The sequence below is a fragment of the Castanea sativa genome, chromosome 3, assembly GCF_040712315.1.
Source record: "Castanea sativa cultivar Marrone di Chiusa Pesio chromosome 3, ASM4071231v1".
Lineage (NCBI taxonomy): Eukaryota > Viridiplantae > Streptophyta > Magnoliopsida > Fagales > Fagaceae > Castanea > Castanea sativa.
This window is the reverse complement of record NC_134015.1, coordinates 5,083,350-5,106,886: the sequence shown is the minus strand read 5'-3', so window position 1 is coordinate 5,106,886 and position 23,537 is coordinate 5,083,350. Positions and strand designations below refer to the sequence as shown.

The 23,537-nt window shown below is 33.2% G+C and overlaps 3 protein-coding genes across 5 annotated transcripts; 2 read left to right on the top strand and 1 right to left on the bottom strand.

The window, feature by feature from the left end:
• Positions 1 to 1,664: 1,664 nt before the first annotated feature.
• On the bottom strand, positions 1,665 to 6,461 carry LOC142627783 (chloroplast stem-loop binding protein of 41 kDa b, chloroplastic). The gene is made up of 10 exons (XM_075801681.1): positions 6,104 to 6,461; positions 4,948 to 5,082; positions 4,693 to 4,779; positions 4,461 to 4,551; positions 4,293 to 4,347; positions 3,743 to 3,803; positions 3,046 to 3,267; positions 2,573 to 2,689; positions 2,349 to 2,438; positions 1,665 to 1,988 (listed from the first exon to the last, which is right to left on the bottom strand). The coding sequence occupies exons 1-10, from the start codon at positions 6,203 to 6,205 to the stop codon at positions 1,731 to 1,733; spliced, it is 1,218 nt and encodes a 405-aa protein (XP_075657796.1). The 5' UTR covers positions 6,206 to 6,461; the 3' UTR covers positions 1,665 to 1,730.
• Positions 6,462 to 8,644: 2,183 nt separating this feature from the next.
• Positions 8,645 to 12,040, top strand: LOC142627784 (Golgi apparatus membrane protein-like protein ECHIDNA). The gene is made up of 6 exons (XM_075801682.1): positions 8,645 to 8,780; positions 9,678 to 9,734; positions 9,832 to 10,035; positions 10,190 to 10,249; positions 10,583 to 10,709; positions 11,693 to 12,040. Exons 1-6 carry the CDS (start codon positions 8,757 to 8,759, stop codon positions 11,779 to 11,781), a joined length of 561 nt encoding a protein of 186 aa, XP_075657797.1. The 5' UTR covers positions 8,645 to 8,756; the 3' UTR covers positions 11,782 to 12,040.
• Positions 12,041 to 13,325: 1,285 nt separating this feature from the next.
• On the top strand, positions 13,326 to 18,456 carry LOC142626795 (AP-3 complex subunit mu). Of its 3 annotated transcripts, none has more exons than XM_075800509.1 (8): positions 13,326 to 13,568; positions 13,812 to 13,911; positions 14,541 to 14,651; positions 14,749 to 14,838; positions 15,539 to 15,786; positions 16,357 to 16,566; positions 16,814 to 17,021; positions 17,933 to 18,456. In XM_075800509.1, the coding sequence occupies exons 1-8, from the start codon at positions 13,534 to 13,536 to the stop codon at positions 18,176 to 18,178; spliced, it is 1,248 nt and encodes a 415-aa protein (XP_075656624.1). In that variant the 5' UTR covers positions 13,326 to 13,533; the 3' UTR covers positions 18,179 to 18,456. The 3 variants fall into 3 exon arrangements, with proteins under 3 accessions (XP_075656624.1, XP_075656625.1, XP_075656626.1); XM_075800511.1 differs by having other exon boundaries at positions 13,538 to 13,568; positions 13,812 to 13,897; XM_075800510.1 differs by lacking the exon at positions 16,357 to 16,566 and having other exon boundaries at positions 13,396 to 13,568.
• Positions 18,457 to 23,537: the final 5,081 nt, after the last annotated feature.

Sequence of the window (23,537 nt, the reverse complement as noted above, 5' to 3'; positions counted from 1 at the left end):
AATGAATGTTAATTTGATTTTTCATGGTGGCACAAGGAAGTGTCTTATTCATATACCTATCCAAAGAAGAAAAATAAAGACAAATGGAATATGGATAGATTAGGATTTGGTTAGGTTTTTTATTTTTATTTTTATTTTTTTGAGAAAGAGTATTTGGTAGTTGATGGGATGAAGGAGGCAGCATTGTTTTTTCAATATTTTTTAATGGACGAGTCATTACATAAGAATTTTTCAAAAAACTTGTTCATAATTACTCAAATGGTAAATTTCTGCACATGTAGTGAGTAAATATAAAAACAATGTTATTCCAATCATAACGTATAGTAAAAAACAAAGACTAAAACAAGGCACTTGGGTTTTGCTCTTTTTTAATAAATGAATTTGGATTGATCCCAAAGTGTTTTAAATTTTGTTAAGGGCCCAAAGGGGTACATGTCTTGAGACATTCCTTTGGGTTCTGTCGCCACATATGTAACAAGCTTGTTGCAGATGGCTGCCTGGCCCAGAAGCAACCAATGGGCCTAGCAGAGACAAGAGTAGAAGAGAGTGAGGATCACTCTGATGCCTCCTCCTACTTATTATTTGGAATACCATACATCCGGGTTTCGTTTAGGGCCTAGGACGTAAGAAGGCTCACTTTGCCAATAGGCTAAGAAGAAAGCTTGAATTGCTTGGGCTCGGTCCCTTGAGTTGGCCTGTGGACGCATGCTGGAGCTAAGACTTGTAGTCAAGTGGGCTACTTTGCTATTGGTTATATGCCGCCAGGGTTTTTTTTTTGGTGTGTGTGTGTGTGTGTGACTTTGATACAAGTGGTTAGATAAAGACAAAATTTTGTTTAAATTTTTTAAAAGAGTTAGGCGGTTTGATTTTGGTAAAATTAGGTGATTGGACTTAATTTTTTTTAGCTTTACTATTGCTAATTTTTTTGGGCTTGTATATTTTATTTTAAATTTTAGATTTATAGATTTTTTCATGGTCTTTAAAAGGAAAAAAAATGCTAGAATTACAAATTTTTTTACAAATTGCTGATCTAGTAAGTGGTTAGTTAGTAAAAAAATGATGCAAGTAGTGGGCTCATATACAAACCAATAAGAATTTGTTAACTCAATAATTTTTTAAAATATTGTAGAAAAATTTGTGACTATAACTTTACTCTTAAAAGAATCAATGATATTATTAAAGGGGCAAAGTGTAATTTTATAAAATAAAATTATTAAAATTAATACCTATGCATATACTATTATTTAAAAGAAAATTTTGGGTTGGGGGGGGGGGGGGGGGGTGTCAATGCCATTGCTCCTCAAGTCAAAGGCTACCTCTGTCCATGTGTGGAAGGCTGCACAGAACTCTGGGCCCAGCAAGATCAAGTAGGTGTCCAGAGAGCAAAATGGATGATGGGCTTTATACGTAGGATCAGAGCTCAGGCTTTTCACCAATAATGTGGTTAGAGTTTTGGTTCTTTTATCCTCACAATGCATGTCTCATCAGTCATAAAAACATGACTAATATGACCACTTTCACAGCAAGAGTCTTACAACTTAGTGGTCTTGCCTGATTCCACAAGAAGGGAGAATCTAAATTCATAAATTCTTCAAGTTTGTTGTGATTGATAGGTTGGAAATTAACTAGACCCGTATGAGAATTTAATTTTTTCTTTACGCATACAACACAACTTTCAATTTTGCTTTTACTAATGGTAACATTGTCCCATTACAAAACATGGAATTTGGTTAGTTATTCCTTCTGAACTTGAGTGGGAAATTGGATGAAAAGTGGAACACCACAAAGGAATCAAAGAGAAGAATGGTCCAGCTCTGAAGAACAATACTCTTGCCCAGAATCAAGTCATCTGTTGAAAAATCGGCCGCTTTCCTGAATGTTCCCCTACCAAAGTCTAAGTTGTAGGAGTCAGCAAGCCCTTCCACTAGGTCAAATTCTGGTTTCCATCCAAGCACACTTTTTGCTTTGTCAATTGATGCAAAGAAATGCTGCATTGCGTTAACAAAATGATGATACCATCAGTAACAAGTGGTAAAGAAGGTGCCATATTAGTAAGATACAAATATGAGGTCCTTTTATGTATATCACAGGCTATTTATCAATAGGGCAAGACTTAGGTTAGTTCTTTAGCTGTTGTATGTTAGGTTCCCAATTAAATTCAAACACATAGTTGTATTGATCAATGAAGCGCAAACAATGTTATTTTTCCCAATGACAATTAAATCCAATGCAGCTATATTTTTTTTTAATTTAACAGAGGAACCTAAGGTAAAGCAACTAAGGTTGCTTATGCCCTTATCTATATTTATTCACATTTTCAGCTATGTGTTATATATGTCAACATGTACCTGATCACGGAATGGAAATGCCTTCTTTTTACCAAAATCAAATTCCTTAGGGTTGAAGTGAATGATCTCAGGCTCAGGAAATCCACCAGCCTGTCTCAAGTCAAAACAAATGAATAATAAATAACCAAAAGAGGAGAAGTACATGGAAATTTTTTTTCTACATATCAGCAAATCATAAAGTTCCTTAATTGTGTGTCCATTTTGCATATTTTTGCAAGAATTACCTTTGCACATGCTCTTGCTAATCCATCAAAGGTGACGTACTTATCTCCAGAGATGTTGAAGACTTGCCTGCTGGCCTTTTCATTTCCAAGCACCTGAATAAAAGCTCTAGCCAAGTCCTGGGATTGCAAAACTATATCATATTAACATCCTTTCACCTTCAAATACATTGAATTCTATAAATCTGTATATATTGTTCTACAAATTCTTAGCTCAAGAATATCATGTGCAACTTGCTAAAGGTGTGTTATGTACTTTTTTTGTAGTGGTAAGCTTCATACTCTGTGTGTTTTGAACCCACAATCTCATTCTCTACCAATTTTTACGAGATCAAGAAGTTTCACTTGAGCCAAAGCTCATGTGTGTGTTGTATACTTATGTGAGTTGTTGGAATTGCTTCAGCATGCTTGGGGCAATTGTCTATACCATCAAATCTAAAGAGGCTAATACACATTATGATTGTAATTTATCTAACCTTAACATGACCGAGTTGTGTTATTTGAACCCCTGAGTTGGGAATTGGAATTGGACGACCAGCTTTCAATCGGTGGAAGAACCACTCCTCAACGGGATTGTAGTTCAGCGGTCCATAGATGTAAACTGGCCTTATAGATGTCCAATTAACACCCTTTGATGTTAGTAAGCTCTCTGTCTCAAGCTTTCCCTTGTGCCTGCTCTTTGGATCAACTGCATCAGTCTGTGGTCAAGGTACCAACAAATTAGAAAAGATATGGAAAAGTTTTTTATTTTTTATTTTTTAAAGTAATCTAGAAAACTGAAATAAGTATAAAAATAAAAAAAAAAGAAAGAAAAAAACGTATACAAGTTGGAAATTGGGTTGTCATCTAGTGCAACCAATGAAGGCTTAATGATTGCACTCACATGGTAAAAATTATTTTTGTCACACTAAAGGTAAGGTTGAAAGTGGTGCATCTGGGTTGAACAGAGATAGAGCTCCTAAAGTTCAAGGTTAAATAATTTGAAGCTGTCTTTTTCTCTAACTTTGATAATGCCTCTCCTTAAGTCTCTATCATTTGAAAAAATTTATATACATAAATTGTCTTTGATCTAAAAGGCTTGTTCCTTTTGGTAATTTTGTAATCTCTTGTTACCCTCACTGCATCTATGGAAACAAGTGAACAGTAACCTAAGCAACACAATCCCTAACTTACCTCAAAGTGGGGTAGTAAATCAGACTTGAGATAAACACCGGCTGAAGAGCAGTAAATATACCTGAGAAGTAGTTAAATTTTAGGATGAAACACATAACAAATCTCCAAATTTAAAATAAAACATTTAAAATTAAGCACAAACTAGTCTTAAAATCAAGTCAAGACTAGCAACTTACTGCCAATGGAGAATTCAAAGCTCATAAATGAAAATATGAAGTGTATCAGGTTATTAGTTTTATCACCGTTTTGCTTATGCAGTAATATTTATACCTAATGCTGCATGGTTTTATTCAGAGATAATCTACTTTCTATCACTAATTCTCTATAACCATTCAATTGCGTGTGAAAGATGAATATGATTTAGTATAAATCACATAACAAATTTCAAAATTTAAAATAAAACATTTCAAATTGAGCAGAAACTAGTCTTAATCAAGTTCAAGACTAGTAACTTAATACCAATGGAGCATCCAAAGCTCATAATGAAAATATTAAATGTATAGTTAATTAGATTTTGTGCAATCTCCTCCCCAAGCTGTTGAGAACTTACTGTTCTAGCTTTGGTAGTGCATCCAAAATGGGTTCAACTTCCTCTGCCTCTCGTCCTGCAAAATTGCCCAAATTTAACAATACTTAAAGCTGAAGAGTAAGAAATTGTGATTCTGCCGATGAAAAGTTTTATCATAGTGGAAGGGTGCAGAAATGAGAATGTACACACCATTTATGTCATAAACAACATCAAAGCCTTCAGCTGAGAGACTGGATTTCACAAATTCATAATCCTTCCTGTCTCCTTTCAAATGCAAGATCTATCATTACAGTCAAGTTTAGTACCTACTCAGCACAGTAATTTATTTCTCCAAAGATAAAACTACTTAAACCACAAAAAGAAATTAGGACACCATTTCATATTGGCTAATAGATATTTTTAATCCTAAGTGAAAGCATACCTTGGAAGAAAAATCAACAAAGTCCTTGTCAGATTCACCTGGCAATTGTTGAGTGATGGGTGCTTTCCCTCTGGTAAACAAAGTCACCTGCCAAATGTACCCTTAAAATTAACAAGGTGTCCCAGATTTCATTGAGCATCCATATAGTGATTATATGGATATAAGCCAAAAGAGATTCAAAGCTATCAGAAACAGAAACATGGAAGGGAAACGGAACAAGAAAGAAGACACTGAATAACAAAGGGGGAAAACTACCTGATGACCCTCTTTAACAAGGAGTCTAGACAAAAACACACCAATAAATCTGGTGCCTCCCATTATGAGAATTTTCTTGGCACTTGATGCTGAGACATGTAATGCTCCTTTCGGCTTCCATACCTTTCTTTTTAACTGTAACCAGAATTAGAAAGTTTGGAGATGCATTAGTTAATATGATGCATAAGGAGGATGTAGAGATTTCAATTATGATAAGGAACAGCTCTATTGACTAATGTTTAAGACAAACCACTTCTCTATAGAAGTAGATGTTGACAGACTTATGCTTGCATCATCACCAATCTTTTGTCCACTGTGAATTTGTTGATACTATATAAAGTGATGGAAACTTGGAAAGCATTCAGTCTGTTCATTCAAATTGAACTAAAGCAAGTGCCATGATTGCAGATGTAGCCGGTCTGTTTGGTGATCCATATGTGAGCCTAGAATTATAGTTTCTTGCTAAGTTTGTAGTTGACAACTGAGTTCCAACAAAACCAGGCAAAACTTAAAACTTAAAACACCACACAATGTCAATATATATGTCATCCATTTCTATCTCCACTTTGTACAAAGATTTTTGAGAAAGTGAAATTTATCAAGCACCCACCTAGAGAAAATATAAGAACAAAGGCTTATTGATGTATAGTCAATTTATACATAGACTTATGGCATAACCAATCAGAAGTCCTTCATTTTCCCAAGAATGAAAGGCATCTAGACTTATATTATATAGACACAAGGTCAATAGGTCATCCATTTCTCTCTCCACTTTTACAAAGATAGTAGAGAGTGAAATTTACCAAGCATCCTCCTAGAGAAAATATAAGAGCAGAAATGCTTATTGATATATAAATCAGTTTATTCATAGACTCATGGCATAGCCAATCAGAAGTCCTTCATTTTTTTTCCAAGAAAGAAAGACATTCAAACTAATATCATGCACACACACAGGCACAACGTCAATATGTCATCCATTTCTCCCTTCACTTTGTAAAAACTACAAAGATACTTGAGAAAGTGAAATTTACCAAGCATATTAATTATTGATATAAAATCAATTTATACATAGACTTAAAGTATAACCAATCAGAAGTCCTTCATTTTTCCAAGAAAAGTTATATTAAATCAACACACACAAAAATATAGGAGGAACCTGAATTTGAGATTGTAGTCTGGTGCCATTGAAGTCAGAGAGAGAAGAAGGAAGGAGGGAGAAAGAAGGTTGTTTTTGTTGCACCACCACCAACTTTGCCATGCCACCCAATATAGTCTATCCACCTTTTCTTTTTCGTGTGACTCTTGGGAACTGAACTTTTGAAGGATGTTTTTTTGCCCAGATATCACTTCTTTGGCTTGGGATTCTCTCAGTCTAGCAGTTAGGATAAGACAATGACCCACCTCACTCACATTGGTTGTATCCTTAACCTCTCATTTAAATAAACGGTCATTGCCTCCTCTTCTTCTTAGTTGTTTCTGTTGACCTCTCATGTGTGCTACAAACCAAAGAGAAACAGATTGAACCAAATTTCAAGCCCACTTGACAAAGCTTTTTGGTTCCAAAATTCTGGATTTTGACATTGTAGTAATCTTAAAGCCCAAGAGGTTGGACCTAAAGGCAAATCCAATGACAAGATGACCAAGCCCATGTTCTAAATGATACCATTAAATGGTAAGCAGTATTTTAGTACATTTTAAGTATATACTTTGATCCCTAAGCTGGTATTCTTTTTTCTTTTTTTTTTTAGAAATCCCTAAGCTGGAATTCAATTACGTTACTAGAAAGACAAGTCTCTTTCAATTGATGGTTGTAACAATGAATGCAACTTACTTTTTGAAGAAGTTGAAGTTCGTTTTAAATGCTTGTAGAGTGTGGGGGGCAAAAGTCAGGGTTTAAGTCTCTAGGAGGGAGATTTACACACATATACACTTAAATTAGACTAGAGTTAAAATTTTATCTTGTATATATATATATAAAAGTTCGTTTTAAAACCTTAAAAATTCAAGCTTACACCTAAAGCAAAACTCCATCTAAAGCTCCAACTTATCAATGTAACTGAAATAACTCAAACTTCAACAAGTTTGGCTCGGCTTTAATTTCGCTACAAGTCCTAGTTTAGATGGAATAACAAACAAATAAAGTTTGAATTTCTTTCAACTTACTATGCCATAATTTATATAACTATTCATATACATAAAATTTCAATCACATGACCAATAATTCTTATTTAGTAACTTTTAGTCACATGACCAATAATTCTTATTTAGTAATTTTTAGGCCCGTTAATCTTTTGTTATATTCATGACGGAATAAATGGAAATTAAAATACTTGAAAATACATTGATATGTCGTATTAAATACCATACCATACCCTTAAAAAACACAATCGAGCCTTAGAACTTCTAGTTCTTTTGATGTTTTTGCATTAAAAAAAATAATTCCTTTGATTTTTTATTTTGCTAACATCGTTCAATGACTATTCACTCCTTTAAGAGGATTACTCCATTCCCTCACAACAAGTGAGTTATGAGAGGAAGGAGTACTCTTCTTATAGGAGTGAATAATTTCACATGATAAAAAATTTACCAAAGAAAAATGCAAGTATCCTACTATGTAACCAAAAAAAAAAAAAAAAAAGGTGAGACAAAGCCTATTCATAGATTTTATCCACTTTACCTTTTTTCTTTTTTTTTTTTTGAAAAGAATTATCCACTTTACCTTAGCAAAAAAGATTGCAAATTTGCAACAACATTATTGACATTTTTTTTCCAAGTAAAATAAACTACGTAGAATTGAGAAAATGTTTACATGTACAAATTGTGATAGTTCTGATTATTGACACTTTATTTTAATTCGAATGAGTTTTGTGACAAAAGATTTATTATTCTAGATTTAAAATATTTATATTTTACAATAACTTAAAAAGAGGATCCCTTGTTCTTTTATTTCGATTATGATATATTAAATCATTCCATGACCATTAAGCAATCTCAATTAATCATATGAATAAACTCCGTCATATAGCAAATGGTACAAGGGAATGGTCAAATAATTAAATTGTTATTCATGACTTCTTTTATGTTTCAGAGTTTAAATACCTCTCTTCAATCTTCATTGTAATTATTAAATTATTTTTTTTAAAAGTGTTTTTAGAGTCTTCTTATTAACAATTAGTTGTTAAGGACACTCCCTCAAAAAAAAAAAAAAAAATGTTAAGGACACAATATAATATTTCAACGGGTACTCGATTGAACTTGTCAAAAGAAGAATCAAATGGGTCTTATTACATTAGAAGAAAGTAGCTAAAAATATACACTAACTAAATGTTGTTCGACCTCTCAAACAATACTGATCAATTATATTAAAAAATTAAATTTTAACTCATGTATTTTACACACATTAACTAAACATTTTTATTTTTTATTTTTTTATAATCATTGACATGATATGTTGTGAATATAACTCTCATTTGGGTCCATACTGACAGCACTTCTATTACGTATTAATCACAAATTTACAACAAATCATGTCGATAGTGTGAAAAATATTGTGATTAGTGACAAAAAATTTAGAGAGCCATCATAAATTATAGCCGAGAAAATCAGTAATATTTTTATATTTCAGGGGCTATTCTGCAAATCTCAAAAAATGTCGGATCTGCGAAAAGGAAACCCGGTCCAAGAAAGAAAAACATTTTTTCTGAAAATCTCTCCCCATTAAATCGAGAGAGAGAGAGAGAGAGAGAGAGAGAGAGAGAGATTGATTTCACAAAAGACCAAAACTTTTTGATTTCTCAAGCTTTTCCGGCATGGCCAGCGTGGATCTCAACCCGGTGAGTTGACTCACTTTCTTTTTATGCAAGAGTATCTTTTTTTCTCTCTATATTTCTGTATATGGGTATGCATGTATATTTGTGTATATGGTGAAAAATATGATTTTGGCGGGTAATTAGATCTGGGTTTTGGATTTGGGATTTGGGTTTTATAGCTTACCCTTTTGTTTGATTGGTGAGAAAGTTACTTATACATTTGGTTCTGATGGTATTGACAAAGAAAATAATAGGAGAACTTGATGTAATTGTGGACTAAACACACACATAAACCTACAAATATGTTGTGTTGTTTTAGCTGTAATTTAAAGACTATGGAATATACAAATTTATCTAATTGATTCAAATGTCTGAATCGGGTTGGTTGAGTGGGAAGTATGGCTGTGCTGGGTTGTACATGTTGAGAATTTGTTAAAACTGTAATGGGGTTGCTTTTGGCTTCTGAGAAAATGAATGAAAGGAAAATAAGTTGGAATTGAAGAAGAAAGGTAATTGGATTTAGAAGAAATTTTTCATTGTTGACTTGCCAAGAAGACATTCAAATTGACTCTTGTAGGGATAATATAACTATTTGGCTTAGTTGGGGACAAACAGCATTAAGATCATGAAATAAACTTGAAAGTTCAATCTCTAAGAGGGAAAATTTTCAGGTACTTTTGGCACAAGAAGAAGAACTAGTTTTGAATCCCTTCCACATTATTAAGAAAGAGTTCAATTTTGGTTGGGCATTTGACATGGAATATAGAAATCTTTTTGATAATTGTTTTAAAAATTTCTAGTATTGTTTATACAGGATCTTGGTAAGTCAGAGTAATGTTTAAATACGACTGTTTAATTTTTTTGGGCTTGTTTCAAAGATATTCTTCCCTTTAGATAATGCAATCTTACTCTCATGTGCAGACTGCAGTAGAAAATTATGCCAACCCGAAGACATGTTTCTTTCATGTTATTTTCAAGGTCTAGTATACCTGGTTATCTTCCTTTTTTCAGTTTTTTTTTTTTAAAAGAAAATTTTTATTTCAATGCATAAGTTCATTCTTTTTGAATTTGGCAGGCTGCTTCATTGGCATTTTACATTCTTTCTGCCCTATTTGTTAGTAACTTTGTCATCATTTTTGTGGTGACTGTTCTTCTTGCTGCTCTTGATTTTTGGGTAGTCAAGAATGTGAGTGGGCGTATTTTAGTTGGGTTAAGGTGGTGGAATGAAATAAATGATCTTGGTGAAAGTGTATGGAAATTTGAATCTCTTGACCAAGAGGTTAGTATTACATCTTATGCTTTTCTCATGTCAACTTATCTTCACTTGGTCTCATCACCATCTATTAGTAGTCATGTTCAAGCCTTTTAAGAATATATACCATTTATTTTGTTAGTTCTTGAGTCTCATATATGATTGTTCTTTTTTGCTTAAGTCATTGGCCCGCATGAACAAGAAAGATTCATGGCTGTTCTGGTGGACCCTATACCTTACGGTAAGCAAGTACTATGATTTATTATAGCATTTCACAACCCACATAATTCCTTATTGTTTCTCAAAACCCACCGGGGGTGGGGGGATTGGTTGGTCATGTAGATCTAGGAAAATCAAGAAAATGTGGAATGTTCCACTGCTAGATTTTAAATAATAAAGATCTGAAATTATGTGCGATAACTGAATACAAATATACTTGTAATTGGATTTGAAGATTAGAATTTAAAGCTGACGAGATTTTTAAAGTTAGTATTGCTAGGACCTTTCTGTTTGTAGTTTGGCTTTATTTTGTAGTTTGTTTCAGTATCTAAATCTGCTATTCTTTGATTTATAGGCGGCTCTATGGATCGTGTTAGCAATATTCTCTCTCATAAGGCTTCAAGCTGATTATCTCCTTGTTATAGGAGTTTGTTTGACCCTCAGTATTGCAAATATTATTGGCTTCACCAAATGCCGAAAAGGTGTGCAAGCAGTTTATTTTCCAGAATTTTATAGCCTTCTAATATTAGTTGTTAAGTGTGACCTATAAAATATCTCTTTCCTAAATATGAGTTAATATTGGATTTTCAATACTATGCTATCACATCTTACAATAAAAAAAAAAAATCATATTAATCAATATTTTTGTGGAAGATAATTATCCTTAGTAGGAGGGTTTTTTTTTTCTGGGGTGGGGGTGGGTGAATGGGAATTGGTGGTTAACATGAGACTTGGAATTTCAACATAAGATTTTACTCATTATTCAATCAAAATTCCATGACCTGAAAGAATTATATTTTGAAGCAGTGTGTTGGTTTATGACTTCATGATGAGTGGAGCTTAAATTATTCTAGTAAGCAAGCAAAGATCCTCTCTGGTTAACCTCTTAAAGTACCTCAACTATTTCTCAAAGCATTTCTTAATTCAAAATGCCATAGTTGTATTAGTAAATAGTAGTACTCCTCTATCGTCACCCATTTTGCAAGAAGTTCCACTACTTTATCAAATTCTGCTCAACAATTAACTTATTGTCTTGAAAGGGAAAAGATGATTGATTTTTAAAGCCTATTTTGGCACAACTGTTTCTGAATTCCTCTTAAGCTTTGTGCTTGTGTATGCATCAACATATAGCTCTGCTTTCTTTTTCTCAAAAGGATTTTGGATTAGAGTATGCAACATTTACAATGCTACGGTTCAAAATGCCCAAAAATAAGTTAGGAAGCTTATTACTAGAAACTATTACATGAATTCAAAATAATGTTCCTATAAATGCAATCATCTTGATATACCTATTTGAAACATAAGTGGAACACACAGGAGTGATTACACAAATTACAGCTGCAACTTTAAGTGTTATTGCCGCCTTTTTTCATTTGTAGATACTTATCTATCTTATGATCTAACTATTCATATCTTTTTCAAGATCTAACATTTACAATGAAAAACACATGGTGTTCCTTTTCAGATGCTAAGCAAAAGATTCAACAATTTGCTTCTCAGACCATTGCATCTCAGTTCTCATCCACCCTTCAATCAGCATTCAGTGTTGTCTGAATCATTCACTGGGGAAGATGGAAATAAAAGGGAAATGCACTTGTGAGAGATTTTGAGAAGTGGAAGAGTCATGTAAATGCTCATTATATTGGCCATTAATTGGAATCCTGTTGAACTGTGTTATGGTATAGACGACAGCAGCTTAGAAATTTTGTCTGGCTTCTATTTTTTGGTACAAAATCTCTAATGGTTTGTATAATTGTATTGAGAGCATACGAAATGCAGTAGTAGAAAGATGAGATTCTAGTTTGCCTGTAAATTGTTTGCTTATTTCAGTTTTGGGTTGTAATGAGGCCAAGGGCCTGGTCATGACTCATTATGCAAGACTTTTATCTGCCATTCTGCCTTACGTTCTCATATGGCGGCTGCTTTCATTGGAACCCTCTAGGCAAAAGTTAGCCCAACCTTGTGATCATTGGCATCAAATCTGTTGGGGAGGTATCACAGCAGCTATACATATATTTGTTCTGTAAGTGTAGGCTTAGCAATATCAAAAATGTACCAACTCTACAACTAACCATGAAATGACAACTAAAATTGGGGACAACTTAACCAAGAAATGACAACTAAGATTAGGAACAACTTAACTATGAAATGCAATACTTTCCCCTAAAACTAAATCATCAATTTCATTTATATATAAAAATAAATAAATAAATAAAAAGATAGAGAGAGGGGGGGGGGGGGGTGAGGTGTTAAGGGTTTCACTAAAACCAATTAAACACACAAGGACAATGTAAAGGAAGCAGTAATTTACATGAGTAGGAGGAGCAAAATAAACAATGAAAGCCTTTTCTCTTGCTCATGTTGTTATTCACCAAGCTTCTTTTTGTAATCTAAGAGGAAAGATTCCCACCTCCTCCATTCCAGATGTTGTTTTGTTCCCTTCATAAGGAGATTATGACTCTTCCTCTCTCTTGTTCTTGATTTTTTTTAATATTAAATATTCCTCATTATTTAGGAAAAAATGGAAAAGTATTTATTTCTGTATAATTTAATTGATAAAATCAAATATGAAAACCAACCCATTAGTTGAATTCATTTACAATATTAATTAAGCAAGATTCTGGTTCTTTCATTATTAAAAAAAAAGTTTAGTGGCACAAAAATGTTCATAATTTTAATTTTTATAATTGTGAAATGTCATTTCACAATTAATATTAATAAAAATGATATTAGTAATCCATCCATATAAAAATGATAATTTTTTTTTAATAATAACTTACCACATTAACCCTTGTGAAAAGTGTGAAATTTTTGCATTGTTACTCCTCTTTTTTCTTTCTTTCTTTGCCCTTTCAAATCCAAGTCTTACTTGTCTTTAATACTTAATAATTAAGATAAAATTTTAGCTACAAATGGTTCCTTTTTAAAAAAAAAACCTTTTTTTCCTTCAATTTTAATTAAATAATTTTTTTTCAAAAATTATAAATAAATAAATCTTATATAAAAATATTTTCTTATACAATTTTATAAAAACTAAGGAAGGATAAAATAAATATTAAAAAAAAAAGGACAAAAGGGCCAACCTTTGAGAACTTATTACTCTGGCAGTGGTGATCCATTGTCCATCCGCACAAACACGTCTTATAATTGAAACTCAAAATTTTTTCATCGTAATACATTCATTCCCACCTTTCCTACACAATAGAAAGGCCACAAGAATTGCTCATAGGCATAGCTGAAAACAACACAGCACTACACAACGCACCCATTTCAACTTAGCTCGTAATTCTTCTGGTAAAGAGAGAGATGTTGCAGTGTATATTTCTTCTATCGGATTCTGGGTAAGACCCATTTTTTCTTTTTTACTTTCAAGCAGTTTCAAATTTCAAGCTTTTCTAGATTTGTTGGCTGCAAAGACTAAGACTTGCAAATCATATAAACCCCATAAAAGTTTTTGGATTTCAAAATCTTTTTTCTGATGTCTGTGTGTTTTCTTTTGTTGATTGATTGTGGTGAGTTCTTTGATGGGTCTGAGTTGTAAAGACTGGTTTTTTAATTTTTTTTGTGAATTTTGGATTGCACAGAGAGGTAATGCTTGAGAAACAGCTAACTGGGCATCGAGTGGATCGGTCTATATGTGACTGGTTTTGGGAGCAGGCCATTTCTCAAGGTGATTCCTTCAAGGTACCTGTAAATTACTTTCTTTTTTTGTTGTTGTTATTTTTGGATAGGTTTATATTCTTCTTTTGGTTTCTGGATTTATTTTATCATCAAAATTTAGCTCTGTGAATAGTTTGAGCTGGATTTAGTTGTTTTCTGTGTTTGCCTGTTTGGCTTTCTGATCTCTTTGAATTCATAGTTTCTGAACAAGTTTTGCTTCAATTTTAGATTGTAATTTCTGGGTGTCAATGTCAATTAATTACTGTTTATTTGTAAGTTTAGGTGGTGTTTAAATGCTGTTTTTGTGTTCCTTTATATCATCTTTTATAATTTGTTTGGAGTTTGATATTAGAATTTATGCTTGTTTTATGAAATTTTTGCTTTATATTAACATGGTGATTTCTGGACTTTAATTGTTTTTTATTTATTTTAGTTTTGCATATAATTCTAGTTGACATAGTTGCCTTTTGTGTGTATTAGTCATGTCTTTTACAATGTGTTGTTTTGTTATATAATTTTTATTTTTTTGGTTTTCATGAATTTTTAGCTTTGTGCTTTATTCGAGATTTGTGAATTCTGGTTCTCAACTTCTCATTATAGTAGTTTGTGTTTATTGTCCATCTTTTTGAACTTTATTTTCTGTTTGTATATAGCTACAACCAGTAATTGCATCACCAACTCATTATCTATTCCAAGTTGTTCGCGAAGGGATCACATTTTTGGCTTGCACGCAAGTTGAGATGCCACCTTTGATGGCCATTGAGGTAGATTTTCTAGTTGTCTAAAGTTTTTGATAAATACTTTCTTTTTGTGTGCATTGAATGAATTAGAGTTTCTTCACCTTCAACCATTCTTTTTTAGTTTCTTTGCAGAGTAGCTGATGTACTCTCAGATTATCTTGGAGGTTTGAATGAAGATGTGATAAAGGATAACTTTGTCATTGTATATGAGGTACTTTTATTGAATAAACCTTCTGGTGATTGTTATTTTTGGTGATATCATTAGAGTTGGTCTTCAGTAGATTTGTATGTACGTTTGTTGCAAGGATGAGGTTTATGTTGACAAGTGTAATCTATGTGGGATTCTTATACTTAACTTGAATTTGGATTTAGAGTTCAAAAAAATGCAAAAAAAGTTATCATTCATTAGGTGATGGATTTGTCTTTCAATACATGTTCTGTTTAGTGGTTAGAATATGGACTACTCGTTGAGGTTAATATTGTCACTCTCCTCTGAGGAGATAGCATCTTTTAACTTGATATTGTAAATTTTCTTTTTATGGTTCAAAAGAAAGGCATAGAAGAAACAGCTCAATTCTCCACTTTAGAATTGGTTAAAAATATTATCTTTTGAATGGCCAGATATCCAAAAAGTAGAAACCATACTGCTGATTTGGGTTAACTTCTCTGCATTTTGGATGATCAAACTAAAGAGATAATCATATTATTGATAAATGAAGCTTCTTTATAATTTTTATTAAAAAATAAAGCTTCTTTATAATTGGATATTCTATTTATAAATCTCTAATTTTCTAATTGTCTTTTCAGATTGTTCCCCATCCATGTTACTGTTAATTTTCATCATTTAGGTTCTTTCTCACTGTTTTAGATTTTTCTTGGGTTGAATACACCATGTCTGTTTGTACTTGCAGCTTCTGGATGAGATGATAGACAACGGCTTCCCCCTAACTACAGAGCCTAACATACTGAGAGAGATGATAGCCCAGCCAAATATTGTTAGCAAAGTGTTGAGTGTTGTGACTGGTAATAGTTCCAATGTCAGCGAAACACTTCCAGGTGCAACAGCATCCTGTGTTCCATGGAGAACTTCAGACCCAAAATATGCTAATAATGAAGTTTATGTTGATCTTGTTGAAGAAATGGATGCAACTATTAACAGGTATGAGAGTAGGTTTGGCTTAAACATGGCTTCTTCAAGTGATACTTTATCTGATGATTCGGATCTGGAGAATTATGTTTTTACTTTTAGACTTCTGGAAATATGAGATTTGATTAGTTTCCATCCACTTGAAATGTCAATTCTAGAACAATAGAATAATTTTCTGCACTTGGATTCAGCCAGAGAAAAATTATTGGTGTGTTAGAGAGGGCAACGCCTTTTCTTGGTAATTGATGAAACATTGTTTTTTACCTTTTGTTTTAAAGTGTATCTTCTTCCATCACATTCCTTTTTTTGAACGTTCATATAGTTTTGCATCTTCATGTTGCTTATGCATGTTTTTGAATGTGATAATAACTGACTTTTTCAGATCTAAATATCAGCATTTGGTGGTTACATTGACTAAGGGAGTCCAACATATGTCTTGTAGAAACTTTCTTATTTAGTAGTTAGAACAGTATGGAATGTTTGATATATCTATGCTGATTTGTTTTGCACTTGAGGTGTGCTAAGTAATATTCTTTTTGTTCCTTAAAAATAAGTAATATTCTATTTGTGAATTATACTCAGGGACGGAGTCCTGGTGAAATGCGAGATTTATGGTGAAGTTCAAGTGAACTCCCATCTCTCAGGTCTTCCCGATTTAACTCTTTCATTCGCAAACCCTTCCATCTTGGATGATGTGAGATTCCATCCCTGTGTTCGGTTTCGACCTTGGGAGTCCCATCAAATTCTATCATTTGTGCCTCCTGATGGACAGTTTAAGCTCATGAGTTACAGGTGTGTTTCGTTGATGAGATATTAATGCCCTACCTCTTAATTCTTTGACTGCAGTGGAGTTCTGCTGTAGTTTTTAGCTTTTACTTACAAGAGTTATATTTATTGTGTTCCAGAAAGAAATGTATATGGGTGTCATAGGCTCATAGGTGGGTTTGGGGAAGCAAGGACGATCACACTTTTTATAATCTGCCACTTAGTTCTTGTATATGAGTATTTTAGTATAAAAAATCTGTTTATGTTTGTGCAGGGTTAAAAAGTTGAAGAGTACTCCCATATATGTAAAGCCGCAGCTAACATCCGATGCAGGAACATGTCGTGTCAATGTGATGGTTGGAATACGAAACGATCCTGGAAAGACAATTGACTCAATAACCATACAATTTAAACTGCCTCCTTGCATTTTATCTGCTGATCTGACTTCAAATCATGGGACAGTAAATATCCTCACTAATAAGGTACCCTATGTTTTCATCTTGTTATTTATAGCATTTGGTGTAAAACTTACTTGTTCATGTATTTTCTAGAGGGAAGAGATGGTTTTCCATGTATGTTCTCATGGTTTGTTTTGTTCATTATAGATAAGGCTAAAAAAGTACACTTTTGGCCCTTAAGGTTTGGGGTTGTTATAATTTAGACCCTTTCAAAATTTTTATTTTGGCCCCTTCATATTTGATTCCATTTTCATATTCGCTCTACCATGCTTTTCCGTTAGTAATTGGACTATTAAGTGCCAGATAAGTGGCGTTCATTAAACCACATCACCAATATAATGTCAGGTATCACTAGATTACTAACGGAAATGGATGGTAGGGACAATATGAAAACGGAATCAAACATGAATGGGCAAAATGAAAACAAACCCAAACTTTAAGGGCCAAAGCTCAAAAGTGTACTTTATTCTTGTAGATAGCATGATTTCACTTGTCTGGAATATCAGAATATGCGTCTCCACTGCTGCTTAGATGCGTAGTTAGATTTCTGATAATGGTATTTCCTGTTTGCATTTATAAATTTCCTAGTTTCTTCTTCTTCTTTTATTTTTATTTTTATTTTTATTTTTTTTATAATAATAATAATTATTTTTTGGATGAATGAGAATTTTTATTAAACAGAAACAAGATACAAACAACTTAACTACTCAAAAGCCCACTAGCAGCAATGAGCTCCAGACCCAAAGATAAACCAGCTATCATTACACTTAAAAGAATAGAAAAAAGGATTCACAAACTCTACTATAGAGCACCCTGTTCATGATAAAATTTTTAAAATTCTTGCATAAAACTCCTAGGTTAAGGATTTAAGATGCATTTTTTATGATTTTTCTTTTGTTGGAATTTGATTATATATAGTTGGTGTGCTTCTGCAGACGTGCTCCTGGTCAATTGGACGGATTCCAAAGGACAAAGCCCCTTCAATGTCTGGAACTTTTGTTCTTGAGACAGGGTTAGAGCGTCTTCATGTATTTCCCACATTTCAAGTGTCGTTTAGAATTATGGGTGTTGCCCTCTCTGGCCTGCAGATTGATAAACTGGATCTAAAGAATCTACCTAATCGTCCCTACAAAGGATTTCGAGCTCTCACACGTGCAGGGGAATTCGAAGTTAGGTCATGATTTCAAATTGTCACATCAAGATCATTTTTAAATTGTGATGTGTTTTAGGGTAAAGATAGTTGCCATGTATACAATGTTGTGGTGTCATTTGAATTTCAAGCAATAACTTCATTTGTTATATAGCACATTTGGTTGGTTGGTGGTTAGGACTTAGGAGAGTGATTTAAACTTGATTTGATTTTGTTGTACTAACAACATACCTTGTCATGGAGATATAATATGAGGAAGTGATATGAAAAGGGAAATAAAGGAGCAGAATGGCAAGACTGTTTTCAATAGCTTGGGGGTTTATGTGGTTTATTTGTGTGTATATATGTGAGTGAGAGTAGTATTGATCAATTTGGTTAAAGATGATGTCCACGTGAATATTGTGGTATGCTACTACTTCAGAGTCGCAGACACCTTTTGATCCACCATGTTTCAAAATCAAAACACTCTTATATGAGTGCTGATGAAAGAGTTGTTCACTACTGTCAAAACGGATTGGATCATTACTAATATTGAGAAAATGTACAGAATAGAAGAATGTAGCCATGTAGGAGATATAGATAAACTCTCTGCTGATGTGGCTCCTCCTTTAGAGATTTGTAGTGTTTAACATTAAGAGAAGTTACAAATAAAAAAAAGGCTTACAGGAAGCAATAGGAATCAAGTCTCAGGCCTTGTCCAAGACTTCCAAAGAACAGCAATAAATCTAATGACACCTTTTCACTATTGTTGATATGACCAATTGTGATTGTTTCTAATAAAAGTGGTGCCGGTTTATGTAGACATGATGTTCTACCCACGACCTTGTCACCTTAGTAAAATGTGGAAAAAAAAAAAAAATGTTTTGAGCATTGCTTGTATTCCATTTAGAAAGAGAAAATGTCTACTTTTTTCCTTGTCTTCACTTTTTCCTAAAAGATTTCACAAAAGAGATTACTACTTCTAACTAAAGGGCCTTTATTAGTATCTTCAAATTATTTTAAGCATATTTTTAGCATGACCTTGTTTATTTAAGGCACTGAAACATGATGCATGAAGACAATGTTGACTAAAGGTGTAAAAAATGACAGATCACAATGAGATTACTAGTTCCCACATAGAAGACAATGTTGGTAATGGAATCTCGGTAATGAAGGGAGATAAAGGACTACCAGACCCTGGTTTTGACAAAGAAGTAGAAGCCTCTCTACTTGAAGAATCATCCATGGTGCATGAAGATCTACGGTTTGATGAAGTCAAAAAGGTTGATACTCCAATTCCACATGTTGGGTTTGTGATTCTAGAAGAGTTTCATAAGGTGGAATACAAGGTTTATCTATTATCAACGCTCCCAAAGACAATTCCTCAACTGCAGCAAGTGTCATGTACTGGATTTTTCATCCTTCAAAGCTTAAAAACTCAAGGTTGAGTTTTCTCCAACCAGGGAGTATAATGCAGGAGCAAAACAAAATTTATTTTAGAATTTATATTTTCAGATTTTGTATTTATTTCATAGGAAGTTGGATAATTGTAAACTTTTATTTAGATAGAGATTAGATTTGAGATTAGATATGGATTAGTATTCTGAGTTCAGTTAGGATTAGTTTTTGTTAGTTGTTATCTTTTACCTCTTTATTTCCTAGAAGCTCTAAGTCTATATAAGAGCCTGGTTTATTTATGTTTGATAGGAGACAATGGATTGATTAATGCTATTCCAATTGGAGATTGTCCAATAATTGGGTGTTGATTCCTAACACCTTAGGTGCTGATGCCTAAGTTTTGCTTTCTGCTGATTCCAAGCGACCCTAAGTTAGGGTTTATCTTTACTTTTCTTGTTAATTTTATTTGTCCTGCATAAATGGTGCTGAATGTGGTGGTGGAACCACAAGAACTTCACTCATAGAAACAAATTAGTGTTAACTTCACTCGTAGAAGCAAATTAGTGTTACCCTTCCTGTAGCAGATGAGGAGCTGACCAACTAGAAGCTTAATTAAGGTAGGTTTAGCAAGCAAAGAACTATTTCGTGGAGTATAAGAGCATCATCAATTGATATCACATCAATTTTTACTTACTCAACTTCCTTTAGAAAAATATGATAGATTTTGTAACAATAAAAAAAAAAGAAAAAAGAAATGTAAACTTCTAATTACATACACATGCCATTGACATAAATCCAATAAACCTCTTGTCCCCCCTCCTCGCATGCCTGGGGGACGGGAAGTGGAGGGAAGAAAAAAGATTTTACACATCTCCTTAGCAGAATAATTATTTCCTAGGATTGTTTTTCAATGTGCATGCACTTTACAAGAAGGCACCTCCAAGAAGCAAGTCAGGTAGATAATGAGTTAAATTGACATCACCAACATTCAGTATTCACATAGACGATTGGAGGCATCTTTAAGCAGTATCAACTTCCATTTTCTCCAATTTGAAGCAGCGTACAAACATCACCATCCAAATGTTAAAACCAATCAACATGTTGGGTTGAAGTTTTGGGTTGCTTCTTCAGTTTTTGGTACCAATTGTTCTCAAGCTTGGCCCTAACTGTTTTTTTTTTTTATAAGACGTTTATTGATATCAAAAAAAGGAAACACCCTAGTACACAAGGAGTGTACAAGGGTTAAACAATCAAGAACAAAAATTACAAGAATCTAAAAATCAAGAAAAGATAGAAAAGATTGGTTTCGCAAAGCAGCCAACCAATCAATTAAGGTTCTAAAGAAAAATAGCTTCAAGTCTGAGATTGATCTCTCATTATCTTCAAAACACTTGCTATTTCTCTCTCTCTAAAGACACCACCATAAGCAATGTGGAATAATCATCCATATATACTCATTTCAATGACAACCAAATCTGCCTTGCCAACATGCTAATAGCCCCATTACAGATTGCGGCATCACCCAGCTAACTCCATTGTCCGGTTGCAATGGATATGTGAGCTTGGCTCTAACTATAAGAGAATAAAGCAATTCTGCCTTATTAGGGTGTGCTTAAGATACTAAGATATCAAATAAACGAGAAATAGAATCACAGCTAGAAGCTATAAGATATATCCCAAAATTGTAAGATCCTACATGTGTCAGTGATATGTGATCACATCAAGGTTATTCATAACACAAACCAGTGCACGTTTATCTTGGTCTTTTGGCTGTAATAGATATGGAGCATGAGAATGCAGGTTATATACTAATCAAGCTGAGTCAAGAACATGCTAGCTCCATTTCTTTCACAAGTGTGGCTATAGTGAAGTGATTCTATACAGTTATTTGTATCAATTTTGCACCTACAACAGTCAATTGTGATTTCCAAGAAGGTAAGAGATATGACTATCTACCTGTCTAGTAGCTCCTCTAAGATAATTCTCCGTGAAGGTGTAATGTAATGGACACAACTTTTTGGCCATAGACCTATTGAACTTGGTAGTCTTCGCCATGACCTAATCATATGCACAGATGTTTTAAAACTGACATTTAATTAATATCATTGGATCAAATTCATGTTAATAGTTGTTGTAATACTATTGGAACTACCAAACTGGAAACCTTTTTTTTTTTTTTTAATGAATAAAAAGCCAAACTGGCAACTTATGCCTTTTTTCAAATGAGAAGGCATGAGGGGCCCTTTTTACAAATGAATATGGACACGTTGCATATGATTTGAAAGTTACATAGATATATGAGTGAGAGAGGAAAAAAAAAAGATATCACATTTTGATTGGAAAAATAATTTAAATGATAACCGTCAAATGGAAAGAGAAAAATAACATAAATCTAGGAATCAACACTTAGATTGGTTTGGAACAATAAAAGAAATGCTGAGTTACATATGTAACAAACCATTAAAGGAAATATCCTGAAATTTCACTATTATAGAATTGCTTACAAATTTTCCCCCTCTCAGGTTATAGAAAATATTTCCCGTCATATGCTTGCCATAATAATGGATGCTATCACTGACCTCAAGAAATGTATATTGCACTCAAGATCCAGCAGGGATCAACAAATGTTGAATCTGAAGAGTGAAGATGTTCTACTAAACAAATGTTTCCCTCTGGTTCCCATTATTACTTGGATATTCAAAGAATACTCAGCAACCCAGGTAATTAATTTCAATAGCTATAGCAAATAGTTCTGATTACAACATACAAGCATAGAATAATTCTCCTGAGGGAACAAAAACACCATTGAATATTGAAATTTTAAATACTAAAGAATTGCATGACCAAGAATAGATGTTATAAAGAACCACATGAAAAAAGAAAGAGATCTACACTACAATTTTCTCAAGCATGCATATCTACAGGTTAAGAGGGTACTACTACTACTATTACTACTAGTCTACTACTACTAATAATAATTGTACTGAAAGATTAACTAACTTGTATGGCAAGATGAAGTTTTGAAAATCAATAACATGATAGTTAATCATATATCTACTGTAATGGAAGGAAGTTATGCATTTGGAACACAACTCAACCCGATTATTGATACAGACACCTCATTTGATATGCTCAATTTTCCTATCCTCGTAATAAAACAAAGGTCAAGTACCTTAAAAATAAATTGATTTTGCTTTGATATGTTCTGTAAATATATAGCTCCACTCAACTAGCAGGACACCATATGGACAGGTTAAAATAGGACGAAAATACATTCTTAAAAGTAAAAAATACAACAAGATCCATGTAATTTCTTCTCCTTTATCATGGGTGGGAATTGTGGGATACATATAGCAGTTCTGGAATGCCGTGATTTTCCCTTTGAAAACCTTTTTTTCATTAGTAAATAATTCATTAAAAGGTATGGGCAAACAACCCATGTACTTGGGACGTACACTAGAGATAATTTGGCTATATTTGAAGAATCCTCTATGTACTTCGTGTTTATATTTTGTTCTTCAAGGCTAAACTTAGTTAAGTTAACACTCTTTTAGTCTTTTGTCTCCCTTATGCTTTTTTGATAGGTAGTCTTTTGTCTCCCTTATGCACAACAAATAAACATAAAATTCCTGACTAATAAGTCCATCCATGTTCACATCTATTCTTCAAGACTCTAAACATACCTTCAATAGTTAACCCAGTGCATTGGTCAAATTTTTTTTTTTAACCAAGATACCCTTACACTCAGTCTCTAAAATTCCTCTTTTTCTCTCAAATGCAGAACTGCCATGAATGAGCAGCATAAACTACATAAGAATTATTCTTCACTGTATATCAAACTGACACTGTATACACAAAAAATTGTTTTAAACACCCATAAGCATTTATTTGTCTCATTTTGATTGTTTGCTAGGTTGTTACAGAAAAATTTCTAATAATGTTCATATCAATATGCATCCAGCATCCTTTTTCTTTTTAATTCTTTTTTTTTTTTTAATGGGGTGGGGGGAGGG

Bases quoted from the DNA above. Each gene is read 5' to 3' on its own strand.
- LOC142626795 (XM_075800509.1), top strand. From the start codon at position 13,534: ATGTTGCAGTGTATATTTCTTCTATCGGATTCTGG. The intron at 13,912-14,540 runs GTACCTGTAAAT...GTTTGTATATAG, and splicing joins CTCAAGGTGATTCCTTCAAG to CTACAACCAGTAATTGCATC. The intron at 14,839-15,538 runs GTACTTTTATTG...TTGTACTTGCAG, and splicing joins ACTTTGTCATTGTATATGAG to CTTCTGGATGAGATGATAGA.
- LOC142627784 (XM_075801682.1), top strand. From the start codon at position 8,757: ATGGCCAGCGTGGATCTCAACCCG. The intron at 8,781-9,677 runs GTGAGTTGACTC...TCTCATGTGCAG, and splicing joins CCAGCGTGGATCTCAACCCG to ACTGCAGTAGAAAATTATGC. The intron at 10,250-10,582 runs GTAAGCAAGTAC...TTTGATTTATAG, and splicing joins GGTGGACCCTATACCTTACG to GCGGCTCTATGGATCGTGTT.
- LOC142627783 (XM_075801681.1), bottom strand. From the start codon at position 6,205: ATGGCAAAGTTGGTGGTGGTGCAACAAAAACAACCTTCTTTCTCCCTC. The intron at 2,690-3,045 runs GTTAGATAAATT...TTGCAATCCCAG, and splicing joins CACAACTCGGTCATGTTAAG to GACTTGGCTAGAGCTTTTAT. The intron at 1,989-2,348 runs GTACATGTTGAC...AACGCAATGCAG, and splicing joins CATTTCCATTCCGTGATCAG to CATTTCTTTGCATCAATTGA.